The sequence below is a fragment of the Engraulis encrasicolus genome, chromosome 12 (assembly GCF_034702125.1).
Source record: "Engraulis encrasicolus isolate BLACKSEA-1 chromosome 12, IST_EnEncr_1.0, whole genome shotgun sequence".
In the NCBI taxonomy this organism is placed as follows: Eukaryota; Metazoa; Chordata; class Actinopteri; order Clupeiformes; family Engraulidae; genus Engraulis; species Engraulis encrasicolus.
The window spans coordinates 50484598-50507333 of NC_085868.1; the positions used below are offsets into that span (position 1 = coordinate 50484598).

The following is a 22736-nucleotide window of genomic DNA, read 5'->3' on the forward strand; positions in this document are numbered from 1 at the left end:
AGAAGCTTCGCTCCTGGCGAATTCGCTTTGGTAGCGCAGGTCGCGTGCCCTCCATAGAGAAATAATGACTTCCGTCGCTTCGTTCGCTCCAGGTCTGTACACGGCATCAGGCAGGTTTTCAGGTGAGCCACCAGACAGCATGACTGTTCAAGTCCACAGTGAAATTAATTTGTACAACATGACGATGTATAGTGATGATTCCAGACACGACAACAGACCAGACAGCGTTTGTACAAATCAATCAATTAATCCATAGAGACATATTTCTTTCCTATATACACATTACACAAAATATACACATAATTAATGTCTACACAGAAATGCTTGACTTCACATTGAATGCATTTGCTGTTCATCAGATAAAATAAAAAATAAAATAAACACTTTTAAGCTTCTTCCATGGACAAAACACTTGACATATCACCGGTTTCATTACAGTGCTGCTGTCCACACATATTTCTTCTGCAAGTGTCCAATTTTGTAATGGAAACAAAGTCCTTAAATTGTTTTGTCAGTATTCAGTCTAGACCTACCATAGCTAATCAACTGAGATACAAAGATGAGAGAAGCATCTCGCATGGGAAAACGTGTGTGTATGAGAGAGAGGGGGAGAAATTGCGCAAGAGATAACACAAGCCCTGAGAAACGCTGCTTTCTCAAGTTTTCCCTCCCTGTTTTTTTTTTGCGCTGCTTGGCTTTGTGACGTTTCCTCCAGCTTCCAGCAGGTGGCGTCCTTGAGCGCAGCCTCTTCTTTTGGCAGCGGCTGCACGTCTGCACTGCTCTGCGCTCCAGTGCCAGTGCGAAGCATCACGGTGCCCTCTCCACAGGCTCCTATTGCAGCCAGCAGAGCCTCCTGTGCTGTATGTTTGAGCTGCTACAGCCTTACAGTACCTACCCCCCTGTGTAGTAGCAGCACGCTTGACTAAGGGCCGGTCACACATCCTTTCCTCTGTCTTTTTTTAATTTAAACTGTGTCTGGCCTCCCACTTACTTACTCATTTCTTCCTTTCTTTTGTTTCTTTGTTTGTTTGTTTGTTCTCTTTCTTTTCTTTGTTTGCCCTTTCGTACACATTCTTTATTATTTATTTATTACACTGTCTTTCTGACAGACACGTTTTTTACTTTACTTTCTCTCATTCATTCTGACTCTTCCTTTCCTTTGTTTCTTTTCTTTTCTATCTTCCTTTGCATCTTTCTTTCTTTCTTTCACTCTTGACTTTCTTTCAGTCATTCTGGCTCTTTTCTTCTTCCTTGCCTGTCTAGCTAGCCTTACCCACAATCCCTCAGTGCTGGAGGAGGAAGTTGGTTGCCATGTTGATGTCGTTGTTGGATGCCCTCAGGGCCTCCTGCGCATCCATTCTGGAGAAGCCCATCTCCATTAACCTGGCAACCTGAGAGAGATAAAGGGGGGGGGGGGTGATGAAGAGAGAGAGAGAAGGAGAGGGAGGGTGGTAGAGAGAGGAAAAACACACAAACCTTTAATTAAATTTAATCAAGACAAACACAGTGATGATGAGACACACAGACACAAACGCAGACACAGACAGACAGACACAAACACACACTCACTCACTTAAAACTGTTTGCTTATACACTTGCACTTGCACTGTTACTGCGCACAAACACACACACTTGTAGAACTGACTTATAGACAGGTGAGCTCTCACCTGTTCCTGTACAGTGGGTGTTTCTGGGACACAGAGAGACAGAGAGACAGACAGAGAGACAGACAGACAGACAGACAGACACACTTATAGGCCAAGAGATACCTGTTCCTATGTGGTTGGGGTGTTTTCTGGGACACAGACAGACAGACACACAGACAGACAGACACAGACACAGACACAGACACAGGACACAGAGACAGACAGACACACACACATACACACTTTTATAGCCCTGCACCAACGGGTGATCTCACCTGTTCCTCTGTGACGGGGGCGTTTTCTGCGGGGGGTGCGGAGGGGATGATGGGTTCAGGTCGTCTGGCCTGGGGGCCGGCTGCCGCGGGGGGCGGGGGAGGGGCGGCGTTACGACCTCGCTGCCGCAGCGTCGGGAAGAGACGGCTCCAGTTTAGCAGACCCCCCTGTGGTGGTTAGATACACGCACACAGGCACGCAGGCACACACAAACACGCACACACAAACACTACATGAGTAAAGTGGCCCAGTACCCAGCAGTCTGTGTTTTTTTGCACATTAGCGTTTGCGCACATTTGGGGAGTTGCAAGACTTCAGGGGAAATGTAGTGTACTGTAATCGCTATTAACTCTGGGATACCTTTTAAAGGGAAAAAATGCATTTAATTTTTTAAAAATCAGTTTGCCACACAAAAAAAAGAGATTTGATTCACATTCATACCCATACTGCCAGATAATTTTGTTATATAAAGATGTTTGAGACACATTTAGGCTCAGAATGTGTCAAAACTCTCAACACACTTACAGACTCCAGTGAAGAAGTAAATGTTGAGTAACTGACATTCATCTGCTGTTCATTTCAGTTCATTTCATTTTCATCATTGGTGCAATATGTCTATCAACATTCAGATGTACCAATACATGTCTACCAACATATCAAAGCTTGGCGTTATCAGTGGTGTAATGTCCTGTTTCGTGCAAATGCGACAAAGATGGTATCAGACAAAGGTGTGAACTGTTTCTAAGAAACCATAGCAGCTTGCTTGGTGTCTTGCAATCACATATGCATACTTCCTGCTACCAGACTCATGGCACAAACACACCACAAGGGACAATGGGGATGACTTTGAAGAGCTGGAGAGAGGAGAGACTAAGGGGGCAAAACATGCCAAAGCAGAACGGAACGGTCGCGGGACGAACGCAGCCCTTCTGATTAGTTTCGGCCGGTGTGTTTTTCTCTGCCTTGCACACTGACAGCGTCGGCGTGCGCGGCCAGTCCTGTTCAAAACCCAGCTAAAGCTAGCGTGCTACTTTGCCATTCATTTGAATGAGACACCGCCAGTCGTCGGCGTGAAAAATACGCTGGAGTTCTATTTTCCAAATGCTGACGCTCGACTATCGCCGGTTGGTGTGTAAGGACAGGTATGCTTCAATGTATTTTCACCGACGCCGGTAAAAAACGCGGCCTTTCCGCGACGCTTTACCGCCCTGGTGTGTAAGACCCCTAAAGCAATTTGGGCAACAAGAGGTGATTTGAGTGACAGTTTGTAGTTGAACTTCAGCGAGTATTATGGTAATGAGTTATGATGATGCGGTTCGGCGACAGCCGCCACAGCCAAATGGAATGTCGGAATGCTTGCATTCTGCTTTTTAACTGTCAACTGTCGTACTATCACATACTGTCGCAGCGATATACAATCGATGCTCAGCTTTTATCGCTCATGTCGCTCTTGCTATGAAAACAGTCCAGCAACTCTTTGTAGTAGCTTTTTGCACTTCTGGTGTGTTCCCACAGTCTGCACAGTCCCAACAATCGAACAGAATCGAATCGAATCCTATTGTAACGTGGGGCATTCATAAGTATCGAAAATAATCGATTCACTGGCCACTGCCCAGTGCCCTAGCTCTATAACATTGTAGAAGTGGAAAAGTAATAGGTAAAACCGAATTGAATTGTATAGTATTGTGGGGCATTCGCTAGTATTGAAAGTAATCGAATCGCTGCCTTAAGAAATTGATCGAATCGTATCGTTATGGAGGCTGTGAATTAGGAGGGGGCCACCGCTATTCCGACATACTGCTATTCCGACATCAGACAGGCCGTAGGGTTAGGGTTGGGGTTAGGATAACTGCATGCCCTCTCCCTAAACTGATAAAAGCTGAGTAATGTAGCACAAACCACAGGCATGGCATATCTCGGTGGGAAACGTGCCGGTATTCCGACAATAGACATCAATGTCGGAATAGTGGCATGTTGGAATAGCGCCATGTTCCGTGATTTACACCCCTAATAATGCACCTAACCACATACAGGCAACAGGCCTTGACTGTGGGGTCCAGGGTTCGAATCTGGCCTGGGTAATTTCCCAACCCTACCCCATCACCCATCTCTCTTTACCAATACCTTCCTGTCTGCTTTCACACATCCAAACAATACCTCCTGAACAAGGAAATGAAAACTGTCCACGGGAATTTCATTAGAACACATTAGTGGGAGGCTGGAGGCTTACTGTGAAAATGCCACAAAACCTCAAGCTGGATATGAACTTTCTCACACCCTAGAGGGGTAGAAATTACACAGATATCACTGGGAATGATGGAGTAGCAACACAGCTACAGCTACCGTTGCTGTGGAGATATCACAACACTGGTTCCAGAGCTTTGCCTAAAGAAAACTCTTTAACTTGCAAGGGTTTTAACTTTAAACTTGCGTCCAAAAAAAAGTGTTTTCCCAAAAACTGTTGATGAAATTGTAACGTTTTAGAACTGTGATGTGATAGACCTTTTGTGATTTTTACACACTAGTGTTTCGTTCTAAAAACTATGATTAAACCAACATGCTGTAGTGTACTTTATTTAAAAGGTTTTATACAAATCTATGTGAATGTTCTACAATGAACTTTTAGGGAGTCATAAATATTTGTTAATACCTTCCTTTTCTGTTCATCATTCTCTTCTGTCTCTGTGAGAAGCTACAAAAACACAGCTCCATCCCATTCCCATCCCCCACACATATGAACACATGATGAGTCAATCAATGGGAGTTCAAAAAGTCACTAGTTGCACAACTCTAGTCAAGAGTCGACATGGATAAAGAACAAAGGCTCGATACGGTAAGTGCCACAGCCAAAACTACAGCAAGGCTACATGTTCAAACACACAACAGAGCATGTAAGTGATTAAATATGATGCAACTCCCTCTCAGAAATTATCTTGTTCTCCCCTCACAGGCTGAAAGTGGTGTCTGTCTTTCTTATGTCTGATTTGAACTGCAGAAGCAACCTCAATTTCAAAAGCGAATTTAGAAGCACGTTTCACCTGTTTTGAGCATTGACAATACATATTTTTTTGTTTTTGTTTTTTTAAAAGGTGCACTGTGTAGGATGGTAGCCATCATTATCATGCTAAAACTTTAAGAATTATTATTAGCCTTTTGTAACCTATTCTAGAAAATGAATGAATTTGAATGGACACATTTTGAAAAATTGTGGAATGTATTGAACCATAGATCAAAAATCGTGATGCCAACCGAATTGGGTGAGATGGGTGGGTCAAAGACGTCCAAAAAGGAATTGTCATTCAGTGTAACGGATACCTTCTGCTGACTGTAACTGTAAAAAACATGACTCTTTTATTTATTTATTTTCCAGTGAATTCATGAAAGCCTCGCCTGTCATCCATTCACTTGAAACAATTTAAAAATCTTGGTTTTGTTACAGTTACAGTCAGCAGAAGGTATCCGTTACACTGAATGACAATTCCTTTTTGGACGTCTTTGACCCGGGTGTATTGTTCTAGCTTAGCTCTACTGATTTGGTATAAAATGAGCCCATTAGTAAACTCTCTCCAATGGAGTTCAACTGGTATGGACTGTGGACAGATGCACAGCAGCCTCAGTGATGACTCAGGGCCATTATATAGGAGACGTCTTGCTACACAGAGTTACTCAGAAAAGGGAGGGAAGCATTCTGCCAGAAGCCCTTGTGTTTTTCACCACTAAAGTCATCAAAACAAGGTCAAATAGGGTGTCTCCTATATCTCTATTGTATAACTTAAATACATGTATTGGAAGTCGGTGCTTCTTGATGACCCAGTCTGTCTGTCTGCCTGCCTGCCTGTCTGCCTGCCTGACACCCCCCCCCCCTCCAGCCAGCCATGAGACTCACCAGGCAGTCATGCATCACCAAATAAAAACATTTTGAGGAAAGAAAGACTAGCAGTCACTCGTTGCACCTTCTTGCACCTCTTGTCTAGCTAACTGGCGCAAATAAAAACCGAGCATTGCCACTCTGCACTGTGGGCGAGAATTGCACACCAGGCGTTACTTGCACAGACCTCAGTGCCTCCACTGCACGGTTTGCAGAGGTGTCAATGCCGGGTTCAGAAAGGAAAAACCTCTGCCACATCTGAATCAGATGATCATTATGAGTGCTCAAGACAGCTAGATCAATTACTCAGGTCAGTCACTCGTGTTTGGAGAAAACAGGTGGCACAAATTGATTTTAAACCCGAGTTTTGATGTGTTTCATTTTTTAACCTTTCCATAGCAGCACAACAAAAACATAGCTTCAAAACATCAAAACAGTGGCAACTGGGTGTTTATGCACAAGTGTCAATGCCGAGTTCTGACAGTAAAAACCTCTGCCACAGTGTTGCTTTGATCCAAACAGCTCTGAATCAGATGATCGTAACGAGTGTTCAAGACAGGTGGACCAGTCACTCAGAGAAGTCCCTCGTGTTTGGAGAAAAACAGGTGGCATGGTGTGATTTTGAAGCAGCATTTTGACACCTCTGCACACACAGTATGTTACTGACACATCAGCAAAATTGCTGGAGTTGCCCTCGCAGTAGCAGTGCCAGGAACCACCAACACACACGTTGCAGCTACCTACAGGAACTTAGAGCCAATGGGGCACCGCCACCACCACCTTTGATGTGTGTGTGTGTGTGTGTGTGTGTGTGTGTGTGTGTGTGTGTGTGTGTGTGTGTGTGTGTGTGTGTGTGTGTGTGTGTGTGTGTGTGTGTGTGACAGCACACCTTGCAGCTACCTAACTTGGAGCCAATGGGGCATCACCACCAACACCACCTTTGATGTGTTTTGTTTTTTGTTTTGTTTTTCATAGCAACACAACAGAAACATGGCTTCAAATCTTCAAAACGGCGCCAAATGTGCGTTATGCCCAGGTGTCAATGCCGAGGTCAGACAGTAAAAACCACAGGGTTGATTTGATCAAACCAGATCTTAATCAGCTGAGGCCTTTACTAACAAGCTGGTTCAGGACTAAACCAGTTTAAGTTAAGAGGTAAATCATCTAATAGAAGAACATGGAGTCTTCATTTCCTTAAAAAATGCAGACTCCAGATTCTTCTATTAGATGATTTACCTCTTAACCTAGTTAACCCCTGAGCCAGCTTCTTAGTAAAGGCCCCAGATTACAATGAGTGTTCAAGACAGGTAGACTAGTTCCTCAGAAGTCCCTCGTGTTTGGAGAAAAACAGGCGGCATGGTGTGATTTTGAAGCAGCATTTTGACACCTCTGCACACACAGTAAGTTACTGACACATCAGCAAAATTGCTAGCCTAGCGAGCCAGACCTGTACAGCAAAAAGCAAATTCAATTTGCGGTCGCTAGGGGCGTCTAGATTTCTAGGCTATAAAACTGCTGGAGTTGCCCTTGCAGTAGCAGTGCCAGGAACCACCACCACACACCTTGCAACTACCTACAGTAACTTAGAGCCAATGGGGCATCACCACCATCACCACCACCTTTGATGTGTGTGTGTGCGCGCGCATGCATGCGTGCGTGCGTGCGTGCGTGCGTGCGTGTGTGTCAGCACACCTTGCAGCTAGAGCCAATGTGGCATCACCACCACCACCTTTGATGTGTTCAGTTTTTGTGTTTTGTTTTCCACAACGGAGACATGGCTTCAAAATGTCAAAACAGCGCCAAATGTGCAGTATGCACAAGTGTCAATGCTCGGTTCAGACAGTAAAAATTCTGCCACAGGGTTGATCCAATCAGCTGATAATCAGCTAGGGCCTATACTAAGAAGATGGCTCAGGAGTAAACCAGTTTAAGTTTCAGAGGCAAATCATCTAACAGGAGAGCATGGAGTCTTAAAAAATGTGGACTCCAGGCTCTTCTATTAGATGATTTACCTCTTAACTTAACCTGCTTTACTCCCGATCCAGTGTCTTAGTAAAGGCCCCTGATTACAATGAGTGTACAAAAACAGCCAGGCCAGTTATTCAGAGAAGTCACTCGTGTTTGGAGGAAACAGGAGGCACGGTGTGATTTTGAACCACAGTTTTGACACCTCTGCAAAGCGCGTTAGTGAAGCATCAGCAGACATGGGGCCTCATGTGCAAAACTTGCTTATGCACAGAAAAAAAGCTATGCACTAAGTAACTTTTCAGGCATTGTACATTTCAGCATTGTACATGAGGCCCCAGGGGCCTGTACTATTAAGGTTAGAGGTGCACCGAAAATTCGGCCGCAGAAAATATTCGGCCAAAAACGCAAAAAAAAGACACTTTCGGTTTTCGGCCGAAACCAACTGAATGGCCGAATCGGAGGCTGAATAGAAAATGAATTGAAAATGGGCATTAATTTAACTAATTTCAGATCTACTCTAACATTTGAAGACTTCAAATACACATTTATTTTCTTTCAAAAACATGTCTTAACATTTATTGTAAGCCGTCGATTTAAGCAATATTTAAAAATAGTGAAAAATCTAACTTTTGATGACTTTTAACTGAATTGTAATATTCGGTTTCTGTTTCGGTATTCGGCCAAGTGATTAATTATTTTACGGTTTCGGTTTCGGCCACAAATTTTCATTTCGGTGCACCTCTAATTAAGGTGGTTCAGGAGTAAACCAGGTCAAGTTAAGAGGTAAATCATCTAATAGAAGAGCCTGGAGTCCTTGTTATCTTCTTAAGAAAATGAGGACTCCAGGCTCTTCTATTATGTGATTTACCTCTTACGAAAAGGATATATCCAGGTTCTTCTATTAGATGATTTACCTCTGAACTTAACCTGCTTTACTCCTGAACCAGCTTCTTGCTATAGGCCCCAAGTGGAGCTGCACTTGCAGTAGCAGTGCCAGAGGATGCTGAAAACACCCTGTGTGTGTGTGTGTGCGTGTGTGTGTGTGTGTGTGTGTGTGTGTGTGTGTGTGTGTGTGTGTGTGTGTGTGTACACCTTGCAGCTACCAAACTTGCAGCCAATGGGGCGTCAGTATCACCACCACCACCTTTGAGTGTGTGTGTGTGTGTGTGTGTGTGTGTGTGTGTGTGTGTGTGTGTGTGTGCGTGTGTGCGTGTGTGCGTGTGTGAGTGCGTGCGTGTAAGCACACCTAGTGTGTGTGTGTGTGTATGTGCAGCTACTTAAAGTGGATGGGGCATCACCACCACATGACCTTTGATGTTTTTTTCTGGTTTCCACAACAACATAGTAACAAAAACCAAACTTCAAAACTTGACAACATCTGGTGGACTTTCTGAAGTACTCTGATGTCATAAGTGAAGTCACCTTCTGACACAGATGAGTAGGCACAGCAGGGTGTTCAAATGAAACGGCAGATCCTGTTTGTGGTGTCTATTTGTCCTACATGCTGTTTTTTTTTTTTAAACGCATGCTGTGGATCTCTGTGTGCATCTGTGTTCATGTTGTACAGAGAGGTCCTACATTTGTCATGATGTAGGGGTTCCGCTTTAGCTATTTAATGACTTTTTACATTACATTACATAACCAACTTTAATGTTGAAATGTTTATTTATTTAGAAAATAGTTGATTATAAATTAATAAAAACATTAGACACTTTTGACCAAAGTGACTTACAAGGAGGACATCCAAGCAAGTACAGAGTGAGGACTCACTACAGAGTACAGCAGTAATGTAAAGTAATGTTGAACACATAGAGAGCAGAAAAAAATAGAGGAGTACCTATGAAATGTAGTGCAGGTTAGTACCCATGATTAGAGTCAGTTATGTTATGTAGGGAAGCTCTCTCGGAGGAGATAATTACTTTGCGTGTTTGCTTGTGTACTGTGTCCAAAGGTGGTAAATGGTAAATGGAGGTTCTGGGTTTATGATGTCCCAGGTTTATCGGTTTATAACTTTGGTTGGTACAACTGGTTTAATAGCTATACCTTTACCTTACTGTACAGCACATGAAGCACAAACAAACACCCTAGCACTGCACACACAAAGCAATCCCATGCAAACATGTCAGAGAAAGGGCATCATCACATTATCTCTGTCCATCTCGTCGTTGTACCACACCACCCCAAACCCTTCCTGTTGACAGCTTGTTGATAACAACAAAGGTCCATATCTGTGAGAAATCTGCAACTGCTAACCTTATACCATTAACATGTGCGTGAAGTGAACGTGTTACAGTGGATATATTACTGGCAGTGCAATATAATACGGTAGCTTACATCATATGGATGAAAGGTTAAGGGACTCACTAATTTGACGCCCTTTCGGTACTTAGCGCTTACGTCATACGACCCTAACCCTAACCTTAACCCTAAACCTAAACCTAAACCTAAACCTAAACCTAAACCTAACCCTAAACTCAAATCGCTTGTTTGAAATGCTGATTACCATATGAGGTACCACGGAAGTACCGAGAGGGCGTCAAACTAGTGGGTCCCGAAAGGTTACGCTTGTGGTGACAAGATGGCTGAAGATGGTTTGGGCCGAAGCGTTTGACAAGACAATACGCACTAAACAAATATTTAGGAGATGAACTATGATGATTTTTGCTTGAGACAATAATCATCAATACCTTTACATGGGGACCAGAACAGGCTTCAATTTGGTTTTGATTTGGCCTAATTATAATGTTCACAAGCAGATTTTTTTTTATCACAACCTCAACACAAACAAAACTACGTTCACCCCTTGGAGTCTGTGGCGCATCCCCTGGTATATTTTGTGATATTGATTAATTGTAGAGAATGCGCGCACATCTGCAGTACAGGTGCTGGACAAAATGAAGTAACTGCAACACTGTTAATGCTGAAAAAGGACCAAGGTCCAAAACATTGTGCAAATAAATCACTGGGAGCATTAACAGTGTTGCCGACTTCTATTATTTACTTGAGATATTTTGTGATATTCTCATTGCCAATGTGTGACCTGCACCCCTGGTTAAAAAACACGACCCTAGTAGAGTGTGGCTCTTCGCTACTGAGTCACAGCTGTCAAATGCAGGTTTCCGTTCTATGCCATCTAACCAATGAAAGTGAGTGTGTGTGTGTGTGTGTGTGCGCATGTGTGTAGTGTACACGTGTGGGTGGATGTATACACGAGAGTTATGTGCGTGTGTGGACACGTGTGTGTGTGTGGCGGACTGTGTGCTGGTTAAAAACGTTGGGCCCCTGAAAAAGGGAACTGTAGCCTTCTTATATAACGGACGAAACAACAACAACGTAAACGCAGAGGAGTAGAGGTCACAATGGCATAGCACTTTCACAGCTTTACCACCCAACCAACTCACAGGTGCAGGTGCAGTGACACATTTGTATAACGGACAAAACAACTCACCAACAACAGAAGCGCTCAGAGAGTGCAGACCTCCACCAAGGCCTTGGGGTCTCTGACACCATAATATCTACAAGTATAACTTACAAATATTTGACTATGTTACACCCATTTTTTTAATCTTTCTCCCTTGAAACTGAGTTGGAAACTGAAATGACAAAATTCTCCCTATCCCAGCCTCTTTAAAGGTGGGATAGGAGATGTTTTTCTGGCACATATTTTACCATATCATCTGAAAAACTCCTCATGACGCCATAGCACCCATTGAAATAGAGTGTTTGGAAAAAAAACGAAATCTTTTGGTCCAGTGTAGAGGGCGTAGTCAGAAGAAAACGGCAACCAATAGAAGTAATACTCATCATCACTTCTATTGGTTTCTGACACGTCCATCAACCGCCAGCACTCACCCCTCCTCCCTGCGCGTTCACCGACTCGTGAACTTGACCGACCCCGCCCCCATCATTCATGCACACGCGACAAGGCTCATCATCATCACTCGGCTAGTAGCAAGGTAACGAGAGTTAGCAGCAGGCTGAGCTACTTGGAAACTTTTGTGGCTTTTGCAGAGCTACAGGAAGAACTTTGGCTTTTGGAACACTAGACTAACCATGTCAGGTTAACATACTCCCTTGGATTATCATCGGACTCGCAAGACCAGACTCCAACACGGGCTGAAAATTTGAAATGGGACCTGACACTCTTGGACACAGATGTCGGCTACGGCAGCGGCTTCAAATACGCTTTGGTGACCATATTTATAATCGAGAGGTGAGATAATATATTTGTCTGTATAATATTTTGTGAATTGGTTTAGGACACTGGTGTCTTTTTTTAAGCAAGTATCCATTGAGAGGGGTCAGAGGATTAGCTCAAGCTCCAACATATCTAGCTGCTACCTTGCTTAACATAGCTGCTACCTCAATCGCTTTATTTTTTTGTGTTTTCCCCCCTGTGGCATTTATTCTGTGCACATGAACACGTTTTCAGAATTGCTATGTGTAACTCAGACGGTTACTCTTGTGTGTTTTTGCTGCTAGTTGTGCGAACGAGCCAGACAAACCAGCTGGGAGGAGGACGGAAGCACCCCTTCTCCATCCGCGTTCAGTTGCTAAATACGGATCCACCCCGTAGTAAGTAACCTACCATGTTTACGCACACATTACTTTGACCAGCAACGCCCATGTCTTTCTAGTGGTTTACAAAAATATATCGTTTGCATGTTTTGCTTTGGTACGTCTCTGTTGTATGACTCTGGTAATAGTAGCAAGCACAAGCACAACCTGTTCGCCGCTCCAGCATTGCAAAATAGATTGCCTTGGGTTTTCAAATGTTTACATGATTGTGGGTGTAATGTTGTTAACTCGCTGATGTCGTTTTTGAGAAGACGGTAGTTTTGCATTTGATAAATACCACCTAATGACAATGACGGCTACACGGCAGATCTTTATTGTGATGGCTACACTGAATGATCACATGGAGATGCCGGTACATTATTTGTTTTACCCTGGTTATATTGAAATGTTCTGCTTTGTCCATTCCAAGGTGTGGTGTTTTCCATAGCTGTTCCTTGCTCCTGTTTCACAACATATCAAGGCTGCCAAGTAAATGAAGAATGAATCACCGCACACTGGTAGTTTATTTTAATTCATGTTTGTGGGTGTAATTTCGTCCAGTTGCAGATACTACTATCCTTTTTGGAATGATCTGCCTTTGAAAAACAAAGGTTCTATCTGACAAAAGCGAACAGATCCTGTAGTTGAAATTGATACACTAAATCAGTGTTTCTCAACCTTTTTTTTAGGCGAGGCACCCTTTCAATTCATGGAAAATTTCAAGGCACCCCAAACCAAGTAGCCATATAGTATCACATCCGATACCACACAAGCTTAGAATGTAACACATTTGGAGACACACAACCTAGTAGCACGACCTACGTTCAAAGTTGCAGCTGGGGTGACCAATATTTACTTTATTGTGCGTAAATGGCAGATCAAAGATTCCACTGACTAACATTAACTTATCAATTTTGACAAATATGTTTTATGTTATATAATGTATTTATCAGCCACGTTTCCGCGGCACCCCTGAGGGGGCCCTACGGCACCCCAGGGTGCCCCGGCACCCCAGTTGAGAAACACTGCACTAAATTATGATATTCCTATGTGTGCGCGCGCACGCGCCATGTTTTCAATTCAACACACTGGGACACTTTTCAGTCTTTGAGGTTGCTGGAATCAACACAGACTACCTCCATGCACCTTATCAGAACACTTTGCATGTTTTTGTATACTTGTCCCCTTTGTGTATTGCTGCTAATCTTTCTCTTTCTAGGTTCTGTTGGTTGCATGCAGATTGTGCCAGATGATTTATCTGTCTATGGTCTAAGCATGGGCTCTGTGCTAATATGCAATTTGTGCTCTTTTTTCCCTCAGGTCAACAGCCGAGAGGGTCCTTCCACAACCACATACTTATGCCAGTAAAAGCCACAGCTTTTCTCCTCCAATCCAAGAAGCCTGGACTGCAGTCACCATCTCAACACACCAACCAAGAGAAAGGCGGATGGCTCAATTCAGTATGTAGTTCTGCAAATATTCTCAAAGGTCTTCACAGCCCACCATGGTGCAGAATGCATTTACATTTATTTGTGTAAGGTCAAAACAATGCTGATTACAGAACATAACTAGGGCCATGAATGAAAATTGAGGTAGCAGCCAGCCATCACCTGATGGTGAAAGGTGGTCCTAAGATCAGAGAGAAGCAGGTTGAAATCCCATCCTTACCTCTCCCTACCTACACCTCCATCCACAGCTGAAGTGCACTTGAGCAAGGCACACAAGTCCACTTAGGTCCTGGGACTGTAGCCAACACCCTGTAAAACCCTGCTGTGTAATTTGATGTAATGAAGCCCTAATATAGTCTAACACATTGCTTGTTACAGATATGGAAAATTGCACAATAAAAGTTCCAGGACATGAAGGCTGCATACTGTGAACGTCAACCTTCAGGGCACCGTCCTGCGCAGAAGACTTTCTACCCTAAGAGGGATGGCTGACCGCAGACACTCACAACCAGGTGAGCCCAGATAAAGGAGTTATTTTTGGTGTCCCTGCCCCAACAACCCAGGTTACTTACATTTAAAATGTCACTGGAGCTACTGTCAGATATGTGATTTCTAATTCTGTTTATCTTTTTACAGCACAGACGCCTCCAACCTCAAACTAGGCCCTTCACAGTTGCTGCACTTACCCACCTTCCCAGAGTTTTTGTGTGGTAATGACAACTGTAAATATAGTATAAAGTAATGTATCTGGTGTCATGTGTAATGCATTGTTTAAATTGTCCATACATTTCAATGACAGTAAATATTGGTGGACACAATTTGACTGTGTGGCTTTTTTTTTATTCATTCTCTGACTGAAAATGCATGGTTACATAATTTATATATTCCACAAGACCACAATCAGAAGAACATTTGACAGGTTGCATTTATTTTCTATGTATGAAAAAAAAAAATGGTAACAAGACAAACGTGGTTCCAAACCAAAAAGGTGAGATGTACAGATGAATGCTCCTACAGATAATGAAAAATAATAAAAGTCTGCACACTGGCGGTTTGTGTGTTTTATACCGTACTCTGTATAAACCTTTTATATTGCTCTAGTGGAGCAGGGTAACCCTGGCTAATCCTGGGTATTGTACTGTGTATTACAACGTCAGCCCTGTTCAAGTGCCCCATACTGTCTGTAGGCTGCATGCCTGAAGAGACCGTTTCTCTCACCTGGTCCTACATCAGCCCAAAGTCTTATCAAAACTGAGAACACCACAGCATTTCCTTTCAATGTTCATGGGCATCTCCTTACAGATTGCGCAGAGGCGCCAGGTTGGTTGTGCTACTGGGCTGTGACTGAGGACCAGATGTCATGTGCCAGGTCGAACATCAAACTGGGGTCACGGGTCAGGGCACGCTGCAGTAACCGATGGGATTGCTTCAAATTCAATGATTGAGTCAAGGCCTGCAAAGCAATAAATACGTTTTATGTAGTGCATTTTCTATTTGATGATGGGGACTAAATAACTCTATTGACAATAAGACCAATATGGACATAAGCAATCATTATTGTGTATATAAATAAAGATGTGCCAATTATATGCATACAACGTTTTCAGTCAATTTCTTACAAACTGGTGTTGTGCCAGGGGTTACACAGATGTATGAAGTAGATGGGCTTTTATGGATGTACTTGAACTACCACTGGTGTTGTGTACCTACAACCATGTAATATCACACTACTACTCATAGGAGTAGAAATATTGTAATGGTTATCACAACAGGTGTACTCGTGTAGCGATATAGAGTACATCCGTTGTGATAACATCCATTACAATACTTACACATCTGGAGGAATACAGCAGGACAATGTTATTGAGGGATGAATGTACATCCTTACAGTTAGCAGGGCGTCAATTCTGTTGGAGTCTCCCTAATCAATACCCCCGACCTCTGCTGCGTCTATCTTCCTCCTCCTCCATCTCTGGCCATCGGTCCTACTGGGCTGTTAGGTCGTTATGATTGTGATGGGCCAGGAAAGTCAGAGCTGGAGCTCTCGTGGTCGTGGAAGGTCTAAAGCAGTGTTTCCCAACCAGGGGTACGTGTACCACTAGGGGTACGCGAGCACACTGCAGGGGGTACTTGGAAAATGCTTATTATTATAACAAATGAATGGAGAAGTCATATTAGGACAGAGAAAGCGATATAGAACATAAATTAGGGGGTACTCATGGCACAACTAAGATGCTTAGGGGGTACGTAAGACAAAAAAGGTTGGGAAACACTGGTCTAAAGCATATGAAAATATCGTCAGCCAAAACAATTTCATTAGCGTTGATCAGTTCGGTTGTTTTTCTTTACTCCCTCTGTCCGTGTCTGCGCGTGCGACAACCCAAGTGAAATCTGAAGTCATAGCCTAAAACACTACGGATTGTGGTGTCGGGTATATATAAATACAATAGTAAAATGTATACTGCGGTACACATCTGTCAAAATAAATCCATGTGTCAGTACTGTAGCTACTGGCTAGAACTACTGTCTAGGGATGACAGTATAGCATCTGTCATCAGTGTTAGGAAGTTAGAATGAGATATCTAAGTAACACGTATCAAGTCAAGTTCAATAACTAATCTAGTATGCATCTACTGTCATCAATATTTCTTGAAATGGCAACCATGACGGCCTGTGCGTTTATTGTGATGTTGAACATTCTTACCGTAGCCGGAGACAGTGCCATGGCTGGAAGTTAGCTTGGCTAGTCGCTTTGTCGTGGCTTAGCCCGCCCCCCCGCCTCGTGAGCTCTCGTGGGTTCCCGGGATAATCCGAACACTTGACAGACTGCATGCGCGTTCATGTGTTTTGAAGGCGTGGCTTTGAGGGGAGGGCTGAAGGGAGAGGCGGGCTGTGTATTTTCAAAAATATAGCTCACAGGAACCGTTTTTCAAAGATCTCCAACCCTACCTTTAATCTGGATTGTGTGTGTAACATATTTGGGTGTTCGCTACCAAACAACAATAACTGAGATTATGCAACGCATCCTGATGTGAGACAGGACCATATTAATGATATTTAAATATTTTAGCCAGAGATGTACTTAGTTGTGAGAGCAGCAGGTGGGAGACCCATCACTAAAAGTGCGATATAAATGGTGTATTATTGTATTGCATATTGCATGGTGGTGAGTATCTGACCTGTTGTTGCTGAGCTGCTGCTGTTGCGTTGTTGCTGCGTAGCTGGGCCAGCTGTGAGAGCAGTAGCTATGAGAGACATAACTAAAAGTGCGATCTAAACTACAAATTGGTAGAGCCATCACTAATGCATTGCATATTGTAATGCATTGCATATTGCATATTGCATGGTGGCGACTGTCTGAACTGTTGGTGCTGTGCTGCTGCGTTGTTCCTGTGTAGCTGAGACAGCTAGGAGAGCCATCACTAAAGCATTGCATATTGCTTGGTGGTTGGTCACTGTACTGTATGTACTGTTCTACTCCAGTGTTTCTCAACCTTTTTTTAGGCGAGGCACCCTTTCAATTACTGGACATTTTCAAGGCACCCCAAAGCAACAAGCTGTAACATGGCATATGAATGGCAGATGAAGGACTCAACTGACTAAGCAATATTTTATTAATTTAGACAAATATGTATTCAATTACATAATTAATTTATCAGCCATGTTTCCGCGGCACCCCTGAGGGGGGCCTGTGGCACCCCAGGGTGCCCCGGCACCCTGGTTGAGAAACACTGCTCTACTCTACCTGTTGGTGCTGTGCCGCGGCGTTGTTCCTGTGTAACTGAGACAGCTGTGAGACACATCACTAATGCATATTGTAATGCATTGCATATTACATATTATAAGTATCTAACCTGTTGATGCTGTGCTATACTCTTCTCTACTGTAATGTACTATTCAATGGTGTTGAGTATCTAACCTGTTGGTGCGTTGCTGCTGCATTGCTCCTGTGTAGCTAGGCCAGCTAGGAGAAGACATAACTAAAGCATTGCATATTATAATGCATATTATAAGTACCTAACCTGTTGGTGCTGTGCTGTGTTGTTCCTGAGTAGCTGAATAGTATACTGTATGAGGTGAGTATCTAAACTATTGGTGCTGTGCTGTGTTGTTCCTGCGTAGCTGAGCCAGCTGTGAGAGCCATCACATTATAAATTGATTATTGTATTGTATATTGCATATTGCATGGTGGTGAGGGTCTGTCTGACCTGTTGGGGCTGTGCTGCGGCCGCGTTGTTGCTGCGTAGCTGGGCCAGCTGTGAGAGCAGTAGCTATGAGAGACATAACTAATCTAGTAAGCATATTATAATGCATATTATAAGTATCTAACCTGTTGGTGCTGTGCTGCTGTGTTGTTCCTGCGTAGCTGAATATTATATGTTGGTGGTGAGTATCTAAGCATACTGCATATTTTAGTATCTAACCTGTTGCTGCTGTGCTGCTGTGTTGTTCCTGCGTAGCTGAATATTATATGGTGGTGGTGAGTATCTAAGCATATTGCATATTGCATATTTTAAGTATCTGACCTGTTGGTGCTGTGCTGTGTTGTTCCTGCGTAGCTGAATATTATACTGTATGAGGTGAGGGTCTAACCTGTTGCTGCTGTGCTGCGTTGTTCCTGCGTATACTGGAGGTGGTGAGTATCTGACCTGTTGGTGTTGTGCTGTGTTGCTCCTGCGTAGCTGAGCCAGCTGTGAGAGCCATCACTAATCCATTGCATATTATAAAGCATTGCATACTGTATATAATAGTATCTAACCTGTTGCTGCTGTGCTGTGTTGTTCCTGCGTAGCTGAATATTATACTGTATGAGGTGAGTATCTGACCTGTTGGTTTTGTGCTGCGTTGCTCCTGTGTATACTGTATATTATAAGTATCTGACCTGTTGCTGCTGTGCTGCGTTGCTCCTGTGTAGCTGAATATTATATGGTGGTGGTGAGTATCTAAGCATATTGCACATGGTGGTGAGTATCTAACCTGTTGTTGCTGTGCTGCGTTGTTCCTGCGTAGCTGAGACAGTTGTGAGAGCAGCATCTGCTGGTCGAGGAGGTCCATCCTCTGTTGGCGCTGGACGTCCAGCGTGGCTCCCATGCCCAGGGGGGCCTCCGCCGTGGGCTCGCTGCCCTCCAGCAGGGGCTCCAGAACCAGCGACCCGGCCCGGCCCAGCCACCCCGGCACCGCCAGCACGCGCCGCACCCACAGCACGTTACACTGGTACAGTACGCCCGATAGCTGCGGAGAAGGAGACACACACACACACACACACACACACACACACACCACGTTACACTGGTACAGCATGCCCGATAGCTGCGGAGATGGAGATACACACACACACACACACACACACACACACACACACACACACACACACACACACACACACACACACACACACACACACACACACACACACACACACACGTTACACTGGTACAGCACGCCTGACAGCTGCGGACACACACACACACACACACGCACACGCACACACACACACACACACACACACACACACACACACACACACACACACACACAGCAAGTTACACTGGTACAACACACCCGAAAGCTGTGGGGATACACATTAGATTAGATTAGTGAAATGGAGAAACAAAAAAATTTGTGATTTTCTCATTTTCACGCCTGACAGCTGCAGAGACGGATGGACAGACAGATGTACAGACACAAAGACGGACACAAGCAACATTTACATTCTACTATTTAACTGAAGACTATATACTATACAGTATAAGTTCACGGAAAATAAAACAATCGGTATCACACGAAACTGTACCAGTCAGAGACCGAAAGCGGTGCACGTAGTCTGCAGCGGCTCCTTACCTCTCCCAAACTTGCAGAGTTTATTTGTTGTAAAATGCGTCTTTGTGAACGTCTTTCGTGTGAAACAACGTTCTTAATATATGTTCTATGTATATCTGCTGTTGCCCAGTCTTGCACTTAATAAACTGTACCAGTCAGAGACAACAATCACTTCAGTAGACTTCAGAGCAGTTTTATAGATGTGTCTTATGGATGAGTGCTTCATGAATCATAGATCTTTTGTCAGAACATGCCGATTCCTGTAGTGCTTTTTTGGCAAAAGCTGACAAATGCTGGTGGCTTAACCAAACCTTTCTTGAGGCGATGAGAATAATATATTAAAACATGGCGTAGGATTCCAGATTGGTACATCACTAGGTGTTACTGGTTGAGGCTTGTTTACAAGTCTAGTGACGCGTGCGCTCAACTTCTGCAGTGAAGCAAAAAACTTGTGAAAAAAAGTGAAAAAGCAGAGGTGCGAGTAAAAAAGAGGATGAAAAACCCCACTCACGAGCTGAATCTCATTATTGACTGTACCACCATGTCCACAGGCAGACGTGTTCGGCCCTTAAGACACTATGCGTTGATGATGACTTAGGGGTCTTACACACCAGGGCGGTAAAGCGTCGCGGAACGCCCGCGCTTTTTACCGGCGTCGGTGAAAATACATTGAAACATATCTGTCCTTACACACCAACAGGCGGCTCCGCGCCGCGCTCCATTTGGAAATAGAACTCGAGCGTATTTTTCACGCCGGCAACTGGCGGTGTCTCATTCAAAAGAATGGCAAAGTAGCACGCTAGCTTTAGCTGTGGGTTTTTTTTTTAACAGGACTGGCCGCGCACGCTGACGCTGTCAGTGTGAAAGGCAGAGAAAAACACGCCGTCCGAAACTAAGCAGAAAGTCCGCGTTCGTCCAGCGACCGTTCCGTTCCGCCTTGGTATGTATTGCCCCTTAGGGCTTTGCACACTGGCTCCGACAAAGTGCTGAGCACTGCTGGGCAAAAGTTTGATTTCATTGTTTTCAATAGAACCCCACACACTGGCGCCGATGTCCGCGGACATTCGCCGATGTCGGATAGCAATTAGAGACAAGTTCTATTTTGTCGGCGCCGCCCATTGACTATCAATGCTATGTTCGTGTGAAATTTGGTTTGGGGGTCCAAATTATGTCGGAAGCAAAGTGCGCCGCAGTGCTGTTGGAGCCAATGTGCGGCCGGCCATAAGGGACGAAACGCGTCTGCTTGTGGACATGGTGGTACAATAAATTGTGCTCATGAGTGCAGTGTTTCGTCCTCTTCAACTGACGCTTGTTTAATCCAATTCTGCTCAGGACAACATTAGACTATTTCATAACACGTTTAATTCTATTATACCTCTTTCACTTTTACGTTCATTTGAATCATTTGATTCATGAAACTAGGAAATCCCTATCACAGTTATATTCTAATCAACAGGATTTCCCCCCAATTTCCACCAAGACCTAAACTGCTGCCACCAACAGTCACAACGAGCCTGGGAATTCCCATATTACCTTTATGCGTGCAATTAAACGCAAACTAAACGTTTTATAACACTATCTAAAGGTTGACTGAAAGATGGTGAGCACTGAAATAAGTTCAAACTGCTCAGAAGACAACCTAACACAGGCCCGTAGCCAGCATTGTGGTGGGGGGGATCTTTTTTCCCTCGAAAGCGGATTTCATTTGGCTGCCTACTCCAATGTTTCCCAAATACACGAGCACACTAAAAATCTTTTAATTTAGACATATTTTATTCATTATAAGTTTGTCGCGAGTCTGTTGTTGCTGTCCTTAATTTCTAATTTCCTTACTTTAACAGGCGAACGTTTACTATTTTATTTCAAAGGCTCATTTTAGTGAGGGGGGTGAAATGGCCTTCCAGTCAAAGTCGGGGGATGCAACGTAGTTGGGGGGTTCAAGTGGGGGTGGGGGGCTGGGGGGGGGGTTCGAACGAACCCCTCGAACCCCCCCTGGCTACGGGCCTGTAACATGCCGGGAGCATGCAAAACCGCATTCAATTCAATCTATCGACGTCATCCCGAGGCCACAAGCATAAGGGAGGACAGGAGATTGGATAACGGAATTCACCCATAGTGTCAGGGGATGCTGAATGCTACAGCATTGCCTCAACTGCAGGCATGCGAGACGTGCTCTCTGCGTAGCCTACTACTTCTGAAACGGTCATCACTGCAATTTGACTACCTCTGCGATATACAAGGAGATAAACAAAGCATCAGTCATTCGACGAAACTTTTGTGACATTTACAGACGAGAGTGTTGTGTGTATGCAAAGGTCCACTATCAACTTTTCATTCTTCACATGAAGCGTTATCATAGAGACACAGACAGACAGACAGACAGAGAGTATGGTGAGTTGTGCCGGTCACTGAGTGTGTGTGTGTGTGTGTGTGTGTGTGTGTGTGTGTGTGTGTGTGTGTGTGTGTGTGTGTGTGTGTGTGCGCGTGTGTGTGTGTTTGTGCATGTGTGTGTGTGCATATGTGTGTGCATGTGTGTATGTGTGTGCATGTTTGTATGTGTGTGTGTGCGTGTGTGTGTGTGTGTGTGTTCGCACAGACAGATAGACAGTAGTGACTTGGGCCTGTCAGTGTGTGTGCATACGTGTGTGTGTGTGTGTGTGTGTGTGTGTGTGTGTGTGTGTGTGTGTTTGTGTTTATAGAGACAGACAGATAGACAGTAGTGAGTTGACTCACCAGGCCACTGAGTGCGATCACCCACATGAAGGGACTGGAGGTCAGCAGCTGTGGAGAGAGAGAAGGAAAGAGTGAAGAGAGAAGGGGGAGAGAGAGAGAGAGAGAGAGAGAGAGAGAGAGAGAGATAGAGAGGGGAAGATATATATATATATATATAGAGAGAGAGAGAGAGAGAGAGAGAGAGAGAGAGCGAGAGAGGTGACAGAAAGTGAGAGTGCAATTACAGGATACTGAGGTGAAAGCCCACCTGGGAAACTCCCACTGAAAAAGTAAAAGCAATAAATATGTATCAAGTGCAAAATAGAGGTATAAGTAGAAGAAACGTTAAATCCTCACTAGGTACAGTGGAATAACTGCTGTAATAACTATGTAATACTAGGGTGATTATCATAGACTTTCACAACTGTAGGAGGGCGCAGCCAG

The 22736-nt window shown here is 44.0% G+C and overlaps 1 protein-coding gene and 2 long non-coding RNA genes across 3 annotated transcripts in view; 1 reads left to right on the plus strand and 2 right to left on the minus strand.

Annotated features, from left to right (window-relative positions):
• Positions 1-226: 226 nt before the first annotated feature.
• ubac2 (UBA domain containing 2) overlaps positions 227-22736 on the minus strand; it is a 55540-nt gene continuing 33030 nt past the window's right edge. The window contains exons 6-9 of the mRNA XM_063212410.1: positions 22314-22361; positions 18738-18992; positions 1922-2086; positions 227-1391 (exon numbers count right to left, since the gene is read on the minus strand). Of these exons, the coding sequence (XP_063068480.1) occupies positions 1284-1391; positions 1922-2086; positions 18738-18992; positions 22314-22361 (576 nt within the window). The 3' untranslated portion in view covers positions 227-1283. The remainder of the gene's footprint in view (positions 1392-1921; positions 2087-18737; positions 18993-22313; positions 22362-22736) is intronic.
• On the plus strand, positions 13020-14523 carry LOC134459909 (uncharacterized). The gene is made up of 3 exons (XR_010036898.1): positions 13020-13772; positions 14139-14272; positions 14397-14523. It is a non-coding gene; the product is annotated as an uncharacterized LOC134459909 (long non-coding RNA).
• Positions 15395-16695, minus strand: LOC134459910 (uncharacterized). The gene is made up of 2 exons (XR_010036899.1): positions 16465-16695; positions 15395-15821 (listed from the first exon to the last, which is right to left on the minus strand). It is a non-coding gene; the product is annotated as an uncharacterized LOC134459910 (long non-coding RNA).